Genomic DNA, 13,742 nt, shown 5'->3' with positions numbered 1-13,742 from the left:
ATATTATGTAAACAAAAACTTTTATTTTGGATGCGCGATTAATCGTTTGACAGCACTAATATATATATACATATATATATATATATGTGTGTGTGTGTGTATAAATATATATATATATAACTCTGCCATCATCCTTGCTTAATTGTTCACATTACATTACATTACATTATGTATTCTACAGGTAATTGTGCAGCGCTGTTTGGCTGCCCGCAGTCTGACGCATGTAAAGGCCGGATGTATATTGTGTGGGTACCTCAAACTACTCCCTATGTTTCTCATGGTGTTTCCAGGCATGATCAGCAGAGTGCTTTACCCTGGTATGCATTTTAATATGAACATATTTAATATGACATGTCTTTATAATTACAATCTTGATCAAGGAATACCAATACCATTTTTTTTTTCTTAGATGAAGTAGGTTGTGTGGAGCCAAGAATCTGTACGAAAGTGTGCGGCACAGCAGTTGGCTGCTCCAACATTGCCTACCCCAAACTAGTGGTTTCCATAATGCCAACAGGTAATCAACATAATTTATTGTTCCAGTGTTTTTAACCTGATAGTATCCCCTACACAAAATTAATGTATGAGTTTAACTGAATTCACAAGCTGTTCTGTTTACACTTAACTGTCTTTCTATTTTCTTTCTCCGCTAATCAATTCCTAAACAGGTCTCAGAGGTTTAATGTTGGCAGTCATGTTGGCAGCTCTCATGAGCTCACTAGCCTCAATCTTCAACAGCAGTAGCACCTTGTTTACCATGGACATTTGGACTCGTATTCGGCCTCAAGCTAGAGATAAAGAGCTCATGATTATAGGAAGGTTTGTAACACACTGCCTGTGTAAGAGTGTTGAGGTATACTGTTTATCTTATAGTACAAATGGCATCAAACTGTTCCTGAATTTACCAATTCTTGTTCTAATTCCTCTAACGATACAATTAATGATTCTTTTGAGGATCTGTGAAAAAAACATTGTTCAGAAAATAATTAGAATTAGTTTACATCACTTGCGTCAAGCAACTTTCCTATTTTTGTTATCTCCACAGTACTCTCATCGTAACCCGTAACCTGTTTCCATTTTGGTGAATTGGTGGCAAATTTAATTGAGCAAAATCTGCTTACTGATGGTTGGTGGTTGGGTTTAGGGGCAGACCTTTGTGCTTGCTTTTTTCCTAGATATGTTTTCATACAAATCAAATGGTACAAACCCATATAAGAATTTGCCAGTTTTTACATGAGGTTGGGTTTGTTATCGCTCATAACCTCGGGCCAGTCGTTCAAAAGTAATTTGATCGGATTGGATCAAATCTTGAAAATGGGTTGTTCAAAAGAAAAAAAAAGAATTCTGAAATCAGATTAGATCACAAAATCCAATCTTGGTTTTGATCTGGATCAAATCGCCAGTTTGTGTTGTTCAAAACGTTTTAGTAAGGTTGGGTTGAAAAACCAAGTAAGAGTCCAAGTAAAATCAAGTAAAATGGATTACCTGATCCTGGTTACCAAAACATGGGATTTCCTAATCCAGATAATTCTGATCCAGATTAAGCTTTTTAAACAACTGGCCCCTCATTATATATATATATATATATATATATATATATATATATATATACACAATGCACTCATGAACACATGTATTAACTTGTGTGACAGGGTGTGGATACTCTGCATTGTCGCCATTAGCATTTGTTGGATCCCAGTTGTCCAGGCAGCCCAGAGCGGTCAGCTGTTTGATTATATTCAATCTGTGACTAGTTACTTAGCTCCACCTATTGCAGCAGTCTTCTTCCTTGCAATTTTTATGAAGAGGGTCAATGAGTCAGTAAGTAACTGCTTTAAACATATTTAGTCTTTGTTTAATGCCACATCAGAACACAAATTGACTAAAAGCTTGCATCTTCACTTTTCGCTCCTTAGGGGGCCTTCTGGGGTCTGATGGGAGGACTGGTTATGGGTCTGTGTCGTATGGTACCCGAGTTTTCATATGGCTCAGGAACCTGCCTTATTCCCTCCAACTGCCCAAAACTTATATGTGGAGTTCATTACCTTTACTTTGCAGTGCTGCTCTTCTTCTGCACTGCTATCCTGGTGCTTTTTGTAAGCTACAACACTCCACCCATAGAGGACAAACATGTAAGGTTTTAGCCACTGCTGAAGCTACTTTAAGAATACTTCTCTGTATTTATAACATTTACCTTTTCTCTTTACCAAGCTCCATCGACTTGTCTTTACCTTACGCCATTCTAAAGAAGAAAGGGTCGATCTGGACTGGGAAGAGGAGGAACGAGGAAGAAAAGCTCGACGAGAGGCAGATGAAAAGAAAAAGGTCGTAGCTGAGGAGGATCAAAGTAAGATTATTTATTTTAGAATTGTAGATAAAATGTATATTTGTATGTGTAAGTCAGGGGTGTCCAATCCCACTCCTGGAGGGCCACCATCATGCAGAGTTTAGCTCCAATACTAATTAAACACCTGAATCATCTAATCAAGGTCTTAAGGATTACTACAAACTTCCAGGCAAGTGTGTTGGGCAGGTTGGAGGTAAACTTTGCAGAATCTTTGGCCCTCCAGAAGCAGGATTGGACACCTCTGGTGTAGGTCAAACTAACTTCTATGCGTAATGATACATATTTAAATTCTTTGCTCTTTGACATAGTTGAACGTGGTGACCGATCCATAATGATGATGATTATTGGCTGGTTTTGTGGCATAAGTGATACTCAGGCTCCAGAGCCCACAGAGGAGGAAGTGACTGAAGCATCAAAACAATTACCTGACATAAGTGAAGACCCACTGTGGAAGAATTTGGTCAATGCTAATGCTCTAATAATGATGTCTGTGGCTGTTTATTTTTGGGGTTACTATGCATGAGGGCAAAAAACAATGATCATAGTATATAATTCAGTGTTTCCCAACCCTGGTCTTGGGATCAAGACTCTCCCTAATCAAACACATCTGTTTCGACTCATCAGTCTGGAACCCTCTGAAATGAGTGCGTCATATAAGAGAGACATCCAAAGTGTGTACTGTTGGGAGCACTACAGGGCTGGGAAACACGGATTTAAATTCATTGAATTCTTCACACAAGTTTAAATGAATCAATGAAAAGGTAATTAAATAATTTTAGACGTTTAATTAAAAGAATAATCATTTGGATTGCTATGTTGGATTTCACTTTTAAAGGAACGCTCTACTATTTTTGAAAATAGGCTCATTTTCCAACTCCCCTAGAGTTAAACAGTTGAGTTTTACCTTTTTCGAATCCATTCAGCCGATCCCCGGGTCTGGCGGTAGCACTTTTACCTGCAGCTTAGCATAGAACATTGAATCTGATTAGACCGTTAGCATCTCGCTCAAAAATGAATGACCAAAGAGTTTCGATATTTTTCTCTATTTAAAACCCTTCTGTAGTTAGGGTCTGGCGGTAGCACTTTTAGCTGTAGCTTAGCATAGATCATTGAATCTGATTAGACCGTTAGCATCTCGCTCAAAAATGACCAAAGAGTTTCGATATTTTTCCTATTTAAAACTTGACCCTTCTGTAGTTACATGGTGTACTAAGACATATGGAAAATGAAAAGTTGCTGCCGTTTTGCTGCCGTACCATGGGTGCCGCAGGCGCAATGATAATACACAGCGCCTGAAAATAGGCTAACTTCCGTCAACATAACCAACGTGACCACCTGCTTGCACAGGGAGCGTGCTGGGGACTATTTTCAGGCGCTGTGTAATATCATTGCACCTGCTGCACCCATAGTACGGCAGCAAAGTTCCTTGATTATTACGCCGGAATGAGAGTATAGTTCCTAGACATATCGGCCTAGAAAATCGCAACTTTTCATTTTCCGTAGGTCTTAGTACACGATGTAACTACAGAAGAGTCAAGTTTTAAATAGGAAAAATATCGAAACTCTGTTAATTTTTGAGCGAGATGCTAACGGTCTAATCAGATTCAATGATCTATGCTAAGCTGCAGCTAAAAGTGCTACCGCCAGACCCGGAGATCAGCTGAACGGATTCGAAAACGGTAAAACTCAATTGTTCAACTCTAGGGGAGTTGGAAAATGAGCCTATTTTCAAAAATAGTGGAGTGTTCCTTTAAGATGTTGTTGACACTGTCCAACAGACAAGATACCTCATGTTTAATGGAATAGTTTACCTAAAAATGAATATTTGGTAAAAAAAAACGTATTCACGCTCAGGCCTTCCAATTCACTGAAACAGATTTGGAGAATTTTAGCATTACATCAGTTGCTATCAATGGATTCTCTTGCAGTGAAAGGGTGCTGTAAGAATGAAAGTCCAAACAGCTGATAAAAATATCACAATAGTACACAAATGAACCACACAGATCTAGTCAATGAAAAGCTCTGTGTTTGTAAGAAACAAATCTTGATGGATTTTTACAAACATGCAGCTTTTACTTCACAAGACGTTAATTGATGGACTGAAGTCTTGTAGATGTTGCGATGTTTTTTATCAGATGTTTGGACTCCTATTCTGACAACATCCATTGGAGAGCCAAGTGACAAAGAAACAAACTCATCTACATGATGGATGGCCTAGGACTGAGTAAATGTTCATTTTTTGGGGTGAAATAATTTAAGTGTTACTAAAATAAAAGCATCTGTTAAAAGCTCTGATTTTTTTTTTTTTCAAATGAATAATTATAATGTAGTTTTTTAAAAATAAATTACTGTGTAGCCTACATATAAAAGGTGCACTATGGAAGATTTTAAGTAAAAATTAACAATGCCAATAACTAGTAGCACAACAAACAGAACTCCACAATTAACTTGCAATTTTAAATTTCAACCACAGATGGTGATAAAGGACAGAGTTCCACAGTACAACTCTTATTTATCTTATACACACCAACGAATGCGACAAACAAAAAAAATGTGACTGTTGTATTTGCAGTACTAATACACATGAACAGGAATAGCACAGACACCAGTTTTAAATAACTTTTATTCACTTTAGAGGCAAAGATTCCCAAAAGCAGATTGACGGTGAAACCTATAACGGTCTCCCAAACCAGAGGGATCAGCATCAATGTTTCTGTTTGTAAGATTTCACAGACTGGTGGAATGAGCAGAACGAAACAGGGTTAAGGCTAGAATCAGGTTTTGAGTTGTCCTGTTCTTTGTTATTTTTCTTTCAGCCACATGAAGCTAATTACTGCTTTGGCAAAAGCTGCCTTTGCCAACAAGCACACAGACAGCCTGGCAGGCAAAGAGATAGGTAAAAGAAAAGGTTTGGTCAAGAAATAAAGACGGAGAATTTGAAGGAGAGAAAATGAAGTCCAACAACAACAAAAAATATTATTCACTCACATTCACACACAAAACAGAAAAATCCAACGAGCAGTCAAACTGTTGATTACAAAGTGACATCAGGGATTTGTAAAGTGACATCATTTTGCGTGCTTTTGACCAAAGGGACAGCAAATTAAACTCGACAACAACCCCTGAAGTTATAATCACAAGTCCTGTGTCTAGCCTGCAGGGTTTTTTGCAAGGTTGGGGTCAGAATCAGAGCTGGTCTTCCAAGATTGCCATAAGAATTTCTAACCAATTCAGAAGTACATGTAAAGACTAGTCCCATGCAGCAGACTACCTTATTTAACCAGCATTGGCTCTCAAATTTCAGAACACTGGTCTGTGCATGAAGGGACTGAGAATTAACTCTGGTGCACTGATAAGAAATGATACTGACAATGATAGCAAGGTTAATAAGCTATGATAGAAGAGGCGAGCTCAACCATAAATAGTTCAGTGGCATGAGGTTTCAGTAGAGCGAAAACAGGAAGAGAAATGACAATCCCCTTACAATCTCCTTTACCTCCCATCGTCTCTTTTGGCGCGGGCCTGAACCAGCTCGCATGGCTGTACCCAGTTATTATCGTGTAGCCCAACTCGACAGCCAGGTGTGTCCTTATCGGTGCGCCGACAACACATCCAGTAGGAGCGTCCATAAGGCAAGTCGTGGTGGTAAGGTTTAGGGTGCCAGCGGCAGAGCGACACATCTCCCCGCTCATACTGCCGCTTGCACTGCTTGCAGGGGTCGTCACGGTACAGCGGGTCCTGGTTCCAGCGAGAGTCTGTAGCACGCACGCCGTAGGTCTCGATCAGGGTCTTGAAGTCATGGCAGGTGCATTTGAGGGCCGCTAGCGATCGGGTGGGCAGGTAGCTGAAGATATTGACCATGATGTGGTCTGGAAGCAAGAGCATGTATTGCCGTGGTTCCAGAAGCCGCTGGATCTGAAAGCGAATCTCAAGGAAGTCATGGGAGACATGACGGTAGAGACGGCACAACGAAGGATCAGAACAATCATCCACAGTTGCCAGTGGGGAATCTGGCCTCTCTACGGTAGCCCCCACTGGCCCATTGTTGTTTGCACAGTCTAAAGACCGTATCCCACTGTTTACCGCTGAGCAACTCTCATCTTCAGTAGCTGGTGACTGCAGAAAGAACAGCTGGCCAGGAGGCGGGTCCTCTGAGGCATCAGTTGAATTAGCCCCATTGGGCATAGCAAAACAAACAGTCTCTTCTTGAACATTCTCTGTGCTGTCCTTCCCATAGAAGACACATTGGTCTACTGCACCTGTGACCACAACCTCAACGTGGAAGCCAGTCACCCGCTCTCGAGCAACAGCTGCCTTCTCTCCTGAGGCAGGGTCTTGGTTAGGATCTGGCGTTGTGGAGGAAGGCCTGTCAGTGATGCCTTCTCCGAGGGGATCAGCCTTTGGTGAGCCAGCCAGGAGGGCACCTGGATCTCGAGATGATGGACTGACCAACTGGTAGAGGTCACAAGTGATCTTTTCTTTGCTCCTGGTTCCTGCCTGCCCCCCTCCAACTCCGCAACTCATAAACATGCATTTGGGCCGGCCAACAGTCTCAGACTGGGTGCGAGGGTCCAGACTTGACACCCGGAAAGCAATCCGTACTTCCCCTCGTCCATGACTTGTAGTGCCACCCACAGAATCACCTGTGTGAATGTGATCTCTTCCATTCAGCTCAGGCCGCAAAGTTGTACTGTCGAGATTCTGCTGCCGAGATTCAAACTGTGCAACAGCCTGAGCAACCCGTCGGGATTCCTGCTGTTGTTGCAGCAGATCAAAGTCACTTTGAGAAGCTGGTGCAGATGAAGGGGGCTCTGAAAGGATTACAACAGGTTTCTGATGGACTGTATAAGGACTAGTTTGTCCTTGCGCTACCATCCCTTGAAGCGCCAAGGCTGTACGCTGTTCTACAAGAGCCACCATTTCGGCCACAGAGAGCAAATCTGTCTCACTCACTCCAACACCATCCTCAGTCGAGCTGGATTCTGTGGGTACATCAACAACAACATTTTGAGCTCTAGTGGGAGGGTCATAAGAGGAACAGCGCCGCCGGCGCTTGGCCTGGGTACAATCAGTAGCCCAGTTTCCCTTGACTTTCATGGCACTAGGCCTGGGTATTCCAGCACCATTACACTGGTGAGCTACAAAGAAGGCTATTTTCTCCTTGGTGTTGCCTGGTTTGATGACATACCAGGTATCAAGCAGTACCCTGCCATCCTCCATCTGTGAATTCGGAGAGGGTGAAGCAGGTAGTGGTGGAGCCAGAAGGGTAGATGAAGCATCTGGTGGAGTGTTTTCAGTGCCAACATCCTCATCCTGCTCCTCACTGACTCCATGGGTCTCTATGGTTGTAAGCCCTGAATCATCAGCCTTGCAGTGGGTAGTAGTTGTTCCGTTGCAAATTGTACCATTGCTGTATGGCTTATTCTGGGAGTAGGTGCCAAAGGGGCGTGGGCACCACAGCCGGATGTGGGAAAAGGTGTCACGGTTCATTGTGAGTCCATGGGGAGCATACCTGCCTCTATGCTGGGCAGCTACACTGCAATTCACCACTCATTCTCACTTTTCAGGTCTGCAGGCTCCAGCCGGACAGATTACTCCATCTGAGGACTAAAAGAAAAAGAGGCAAGACTTAGCTTCACTGCATTCATGCAACTATGTTAAAATGTCTCAATCAGAATCACAGCAATAAATGAGCAATACTAGAAAGTCCTCCCTACTGATGAAGTCATAAGAGTGATGAATCATCTGAAATGAACGTGAACACACCCATTGTTTTCCAAAAACGATACATATTGTATTGAGCAGCTTTGAGATATCTTATCCAAGCCATTATGTTGAAAATCGAGGGTCCTGGGATGTACAGGTTGTCTTTTTGCCATATGCACAAAGTTTTTGTGTCACAGCTTTTTACAACCAGCCCATTGATTGAGATTTTATACAGTGAATTCAAAAGCTTTAAATCACGAAATCTCTCTCTCACTCTAGAGCATAAGCTAAATAACTTTGTCAAAAAAAAAAAAAAAAAAAAAAAAATTATATAATATATATATATATAGGAAAGGAGGAATCAAATTTTTATTTTGAGTGTTGTTGCAATAGTTTTAACACCTACAATTGCTCCTAAAACCAAGAGTGTGCTCTTTTTCTGTCACTGTCCATAAAACATTACACACAATTGTTTGCTCTCTCTGAAATGCGATAACTGGCATGGATTTCATGCTATATCTGAATATAGGCCTATATGAAGTTATTTTTCATGAATTTGAAAAATCATGTTGGAAAGCATTACTGCCATCTACTGTCCTTTGGTACAAGACCAGGAAATAAAGGAAAAGACTGGGCTGACAGACTACAATCAATTGTATTCATTTAATGACTGATACAAATGTCAATGGATTTTAGTAGTCAATTAAACTGACCAATCATCCCAGCTAACAGGAACAGACATGAGCATGCTACTAAAGGTGCTTGTGTAATCTCTACAAGAAGCCATCCTTTGATCATTAAAATTCCAATCATCAAAAATGGCCAATTCAGGAATTTTGCCTTTAATATTGAGTTAGTCTAAAACCTTTTGTTATGTGTAGTTATGTTAAATAACACCAAAACCCTTTATAAAATGAGATCTCAAGATTCCATTGCATGCCAACACATGTGGTACACAATTATACAATCAGTTTAAGTTGGTCTTTTCATTCTGGGTGGCCACAATGATCTGCAACAAAACCCACTATTTCTGTGGCAAATAATCAGCACAACAGTTTATAAATTCTCATGAAGTGCACCTTCCAAACCTTTGACAACAGAGACAATGCAATTATAGGCAGAGGAGGACCAGTGTTATATTTTAGGACTCCTTATATCAAACACATTACATTGAGACACAATGTGTCTTAAATAAACAAACATGATAATTGTGACAGCAAACTAACAGGAGTATAAAAAGCCTTGTTTATTATCATATAGTATGCAATTTTTGAAAGACCTTGCAAAACCAATCACAACACTAATGAGTATAGCCTTTTAAAATGCTTTTGGGCTGCAATTTTTTTAGCCTGCAATGCATTTTAAAAACATTTTATTGCATTTGAAAGATGCCACTACATGCCTGCTATGAAAGTTGACCTGATATTGATGGTCCAATAATATATCATATAGTAAATACTACTACACTATTCAATACTACTGGTATGTGTGCGAGTATGTATGTGTATAAATATATAGCCTATATTATCATCAGGAAAATAATACTATTGAGAACCGATTAAAAAAAAACTCATTATTGTGACAAAGAACAGAGAGATTTGATGACTCCAGTAAGCTTACAGATAATCAGCACAAACAAAATGTTAAAGGACTTGTTAAACAAGTCAGTCCACGAGATGATTCACTCAGGAGTGAAACAACACAGGACAGACTTTATGCACCCTATTTTCTGAATGCCAATTACACATAACAGTGTGAAATCGTTTTTAACCGTTTAAATGTTAATATGACCACACAGCGCTCTTTATAAAGTCCTAGAAGACGACAGTATTACACCACTTTATAATCAGTATTACACCACTGAATCGAACGACATCAAACGATCACCAAGAGCAAATAACAAAATAGGAACAACCAATATTCCTGTTGCTAATGATTACCCTCGAAAATATCTCAGTCCAAACAGGAAGATAGTGTAATTGATTTAATATGCAATTCAACGGTCATGATAAATAAGTGGATTATGTTGTAATTTATTGCATCTGTACGTGTTTTTCCAGCACTCCTCCTGTTCACCAGGCCTACTCATCAAGTTAATCCATGGCTTGTCTCAACGTAATCGCTTGCCATCTTCAGTGCTTTACTTTATTTTCAATTAACACTTTAACTCAAAACAGTAAAGAGTCGAAATAAAGACAAAGCGTTTGGGATCATTTGACCTGAGGCAGTTAAAAGCTGCTCAGCTAACTGGCTACTGCAAATTGTTAGCCAGGTTTATAACATCTAAAAAGCTAGTGAAATTCTCTGCTTTAGTTTTAATTAACAATCATGTCAACCCAAATAATCGGTAGCAATATAACTAACACTACTTTATTCTCCACTAAAGTGAATGCATTTGATTGCTATTGTTATATATCTGCGCCAGTGTGTAATTAGCATATGGTTAGCTCAGCTGTCTTCATGAATTGGAAAACTCAGCTTACTGTCTTTCGTATTATATTTTCGTAACTTGGCATATTTTGTATTACACAGTACAAGTTCAGTAACTCGTTGGTATCAAAAGTTAACATCTTTGATTGTATTAAACGTTTTCAAACATTTCCACTTGATGTCATCATCAACAATAAATAATATACCAAGCTAAACCAGTAGCAGCTCTGCTATAATTATTTCTCTGCTTACCTTCTTGTGAGACCAAATCTCCACTGGTGTCGTTCCGACAGCTTTATTTTTGTAACAAAAAAGTGGCTATATTGTTGAATTTAAGCCAACAATCCTTCAAATTTCTCTGTGTGGTTATAAAACAATCAGAGATGAAAGCTGAGGTCGATAAGGGTTTGGAGGTAGACTGTTAGCATTTGTGAGCTCACTCGAGAATGAAGCAAAAATCCCAATATTGATCTGGCTTTGTCAACGATATATGCCTATTGTGAACACAGTAATATGTTGGTAAATACTGTGTTTTGAGAAAAAACGATCGTCTCTACTGTTCAACCAGAGTTTCAATACTATTTCACCAAAACAGAAATAGTTAGTAGGTCCTCGAAAAGCAATTGAGGAAGGCCATTTTGTTGACAAGCAGCTGCAAAACGCTAGTAGCCAATGGGGAGAGAAAGTTGATGGCATGCCCATATATGGATGTTCAGGCTCCCCCTCTATCTCTACACCATAGACTGTATAAAAACAGCTCTACACCCACAGAGAGGAAAATTCTTCTACCTCATCATCATAATGACCAGCAACGTCTTTCACTTTTACTACATTTCACAAGTCAAGTCTGAGCAGAAAAGATAATTGTAGACTCTGTTTAGGTTCGTTTTGTACTGTACTGATAGCTATAGGACAGGGACACACTGTGATTTCAGATGTTGCATACAATTATCTAATATTTACAGTAGGATTATGATGTCTAGTGATTCACAGATCGGAAAAGGGATCTAAAGATGCACATAAAATTTACAGCACAATTTCTGTTAGGCTACACATTTCCACTGATGAAAAGCATAAGCTGATGTGTGGTATTTTTGATGAAAGTGATATTGTGAGTAAAAATTCTGAAATAAATGAACAACGGAATCATAACCAAAAAAAATTGAAAATAAAAGATAATTCAAAAGAAATATGCATATGTAAACTATAAAAAAAAAATATATATGAAAAAGTCATATGTACCTGCAATTTATTTTTGGAATATTTTCTGATAATATTATTACCGTTATTTAAAATATGTTATTATTATAAAAAAAAAAAAAACGAATGAATATGAATGGATAATCATGAAGATTTAGTTATTTAAATTGTTAATTTGTCTAATTAAGTGTGCATGTATGTCTAAACAGGTAGGCCCAAATCATATTCCAAAATACTCAAGTAAATATATAATTTTTAATAATTATAGTTCATTCATAGTCCATGAAATAATTATTATGATTTAATTAAAAGCATTTTTAGGCATATTTAAAACCAAACAGACATGTATTTATTTATTTGATTGTTTGTTGGCAAAATTGTTCTTACAATGAATTAATCTATAAAATAGACAAATAAGACAGACAACAGTTTTCAAATAATCAAATACCAATAAATATCAAACCAATACAGTTATTATAAGCAGCAATGTACACCATGCAGTGTATGCACCGCACAATATGTACAGTAGGGATGCATGATCTGGGTATGTACAGTTCTTCGTGTACAATATGAGGACTACAGTGAAACTGAATAGTGCAGAGGTAGTGGTGTTTTTATGTTGGGAACAGATTTGAAGTAGAAACTGTTCCTTATGGTTTTCTAATTGTAATTTGTTGCCATATCACAGTCAAAACAAGCATGACTGGACACGATGATTATGCAAGAGCAAGGTAAGCTTGGAGCTACTAAAATAAACACACATGTTAAGGACTGAGATGATAAAAAGACAACACATTCAACAATATTATAATATGGCTTTACAGTTTTTCTCAATTGCTTTGGCACATTTTTCGAAACAATCTTAACATTCTCTAAACTGTGAGTGCAAATGTCACAACTGTTTGCTGGAACTTCAGAACTTTATTGCATGTCTGCAAAATGTAGTTACTCACCCAAAACATTTCATTCATGCTTCAAAACCTAGTTATCGTGTCAGTAATTTGTCCAAGGCCACCAAAATATAAAGTATTTTTGTCATCGTGTGAGCCACACTGGTCAAAATGTTTAGTTGTTTTTTCACCATGACAGTCAACCATGGAAATGAAGGTTTTATAAAAAATGAATTGAGCCAAAGCAATTGAGAAAAACTGTAATGCATAAGCATAATGAGAGAGGGCCGTTTAGACACAGAATGCAAAGTTGACAACACAGTCCAATTAAGAAGTGTAGAATAGACCTTTTCGTAAGCGCTCATCTAAGGTATTGTGAAATGTAAATAATTGATAAACAGTGCAAGGGATGCAAATAAAATCAGATGCATTCCAATTTACTATATGGAAAGCAAATTCAGTTTGTCCAATATTCATAGATTTAATCCACAGTGGACCATCACATATTTTGTACTTGTAGATTAGTCTTTTGCTACACACAACTACAATTAGCCTACTACAGAACAAATTCCACTTAATGTTTATTCTTTCTTGTTTTGGGAAACAGTCATAGATGAAGACTGACCTGTGAAGAGGGAAAGTGAGGCATAAAATCATGGCCTCTATCAACCCTGAACAAAGTTTCATTTTGCCTGAATTCTTAAATATTTTCTTAAATGTTTTACAGTGATGACAAAAAGTAGGGACACAAACCTAATACAGTTTTTTTCAGTCGCTTTGGTGCATTTCTCAAATCATCCTTAATATTTGCAAAGAAGTATGTGCATTTCTCAAAACAATTTGTACAAACAGCACCGCACCTGCAAAAGCCTGTAACTTACTCAAAATCTTTAGTTCGTCTCTCAAAAGCAAGTATTTATGTCAATGAACATATCAGTGCCATCAGAATGAAAAGTCCTTGTGTCATTGTTCACAAACAAGATAGTCAAAATGCTTAGTCATGTTGTCAATATAACAGTGCACTTTGTTAGTATTACCTGATGTAAACTATGGCAACAGTTTGGATGACAGTTACTGTATTGAAATGCAGAAGGCTGCACTTCTTATGTATGTCATATATCCATTTCAAAAGTACAAATTTACACATTATTGTATGTGGGATATTGATT

General features: G+C 38.5%; 2 protein-coding genes across 2 annotated transcripts in view; one reads left to right on the top strand and one right to left on the bottom strand.

The window, feature by feature from the left end:
• Window positions 1–2,926, top strand: part of LOC107672364 (sodium/glucose cotransporter 2-like) — an 8,667-nt gene extending 5,741 nt beyond the window's left edge. The window contains exons 12-18 of the mRNA XM_016465524.1: window positions 182–317; window positions 410–517; window positions 669–819; window positions 1,653–1,821; window positions 1,917–2,132; window positions 2,212–2,347; window positions 2,656–2,926. Of these exons, the coding sequence (XP_016321010.1) occupies window positions 182–317; window positions 410–517; window positions 669–819; window positions 1,653–1,821; window positions 1,917–2,132; window positions 2,212–2,347; window positions 2,656–2,870 (1,131 nt within the window). The 3' untranslated portion in view covers window positions 2,871–2,926. The remainder of the gene's footprint in view (window positions 1–181; window positions 318–409; window positions 518–668; window positions 820–1,652; window positions 1,822–1,916; window positions 2,133–2,211; window positions 2,348–2,655) is intronic.
• Window positions 2,927–4,958: 2,032 nt separating this feature from the next.
• Window positions 4,959–11,140, bottom strand: LOC107672409 (F-box only protein 46-like). The gene is made up of 2 exons (XM_016465588.1): window positions 10,736–11,140; window positions 4,959–7,954 (listed from the first exon to the last, which is right to left on the bottom strand). The coding sequence occupies exon 2, from the start codon at window positions 7,835–7,837 to the stop codon at window positions 5,840–5,842; it is 1,998 nt and encodes a 665-aa protein (XP_016321074.1). The 5' UTR covers window positions 7,838–7,954; window positions 10,736–11,140; the 3' UTR covers window positions 4,959–5,839.
• Between the last annotated feature and the right edge of the window lie 2,602 nt (window positions 11,141–13,742).

This window comes from Sinocyclocheilus anshuiensis, unplaced genomic scaffold (genome assembly GCF_001515605.1).
Source record: "Sinocyclocheilus anshuiensis isolate Anshui unplaced genomic scaffold, SAMN03320099.WGS_v1.1 scaffold144, whole genome shotgun sequence".
NCBI classification, from domain to species: domain Eukaryota; kingdom Metazoa; phylum Chordata; class Actinopteri; order Cypriniformes; family Cyprinidae; genus Sinocyclocheilus; species Sinocyclocheilus anshuiensis.
Note: the sequence above shows the minus strand (reverse complement) of the source record. Positions and strands in the feature narration are given on the sequence as shown.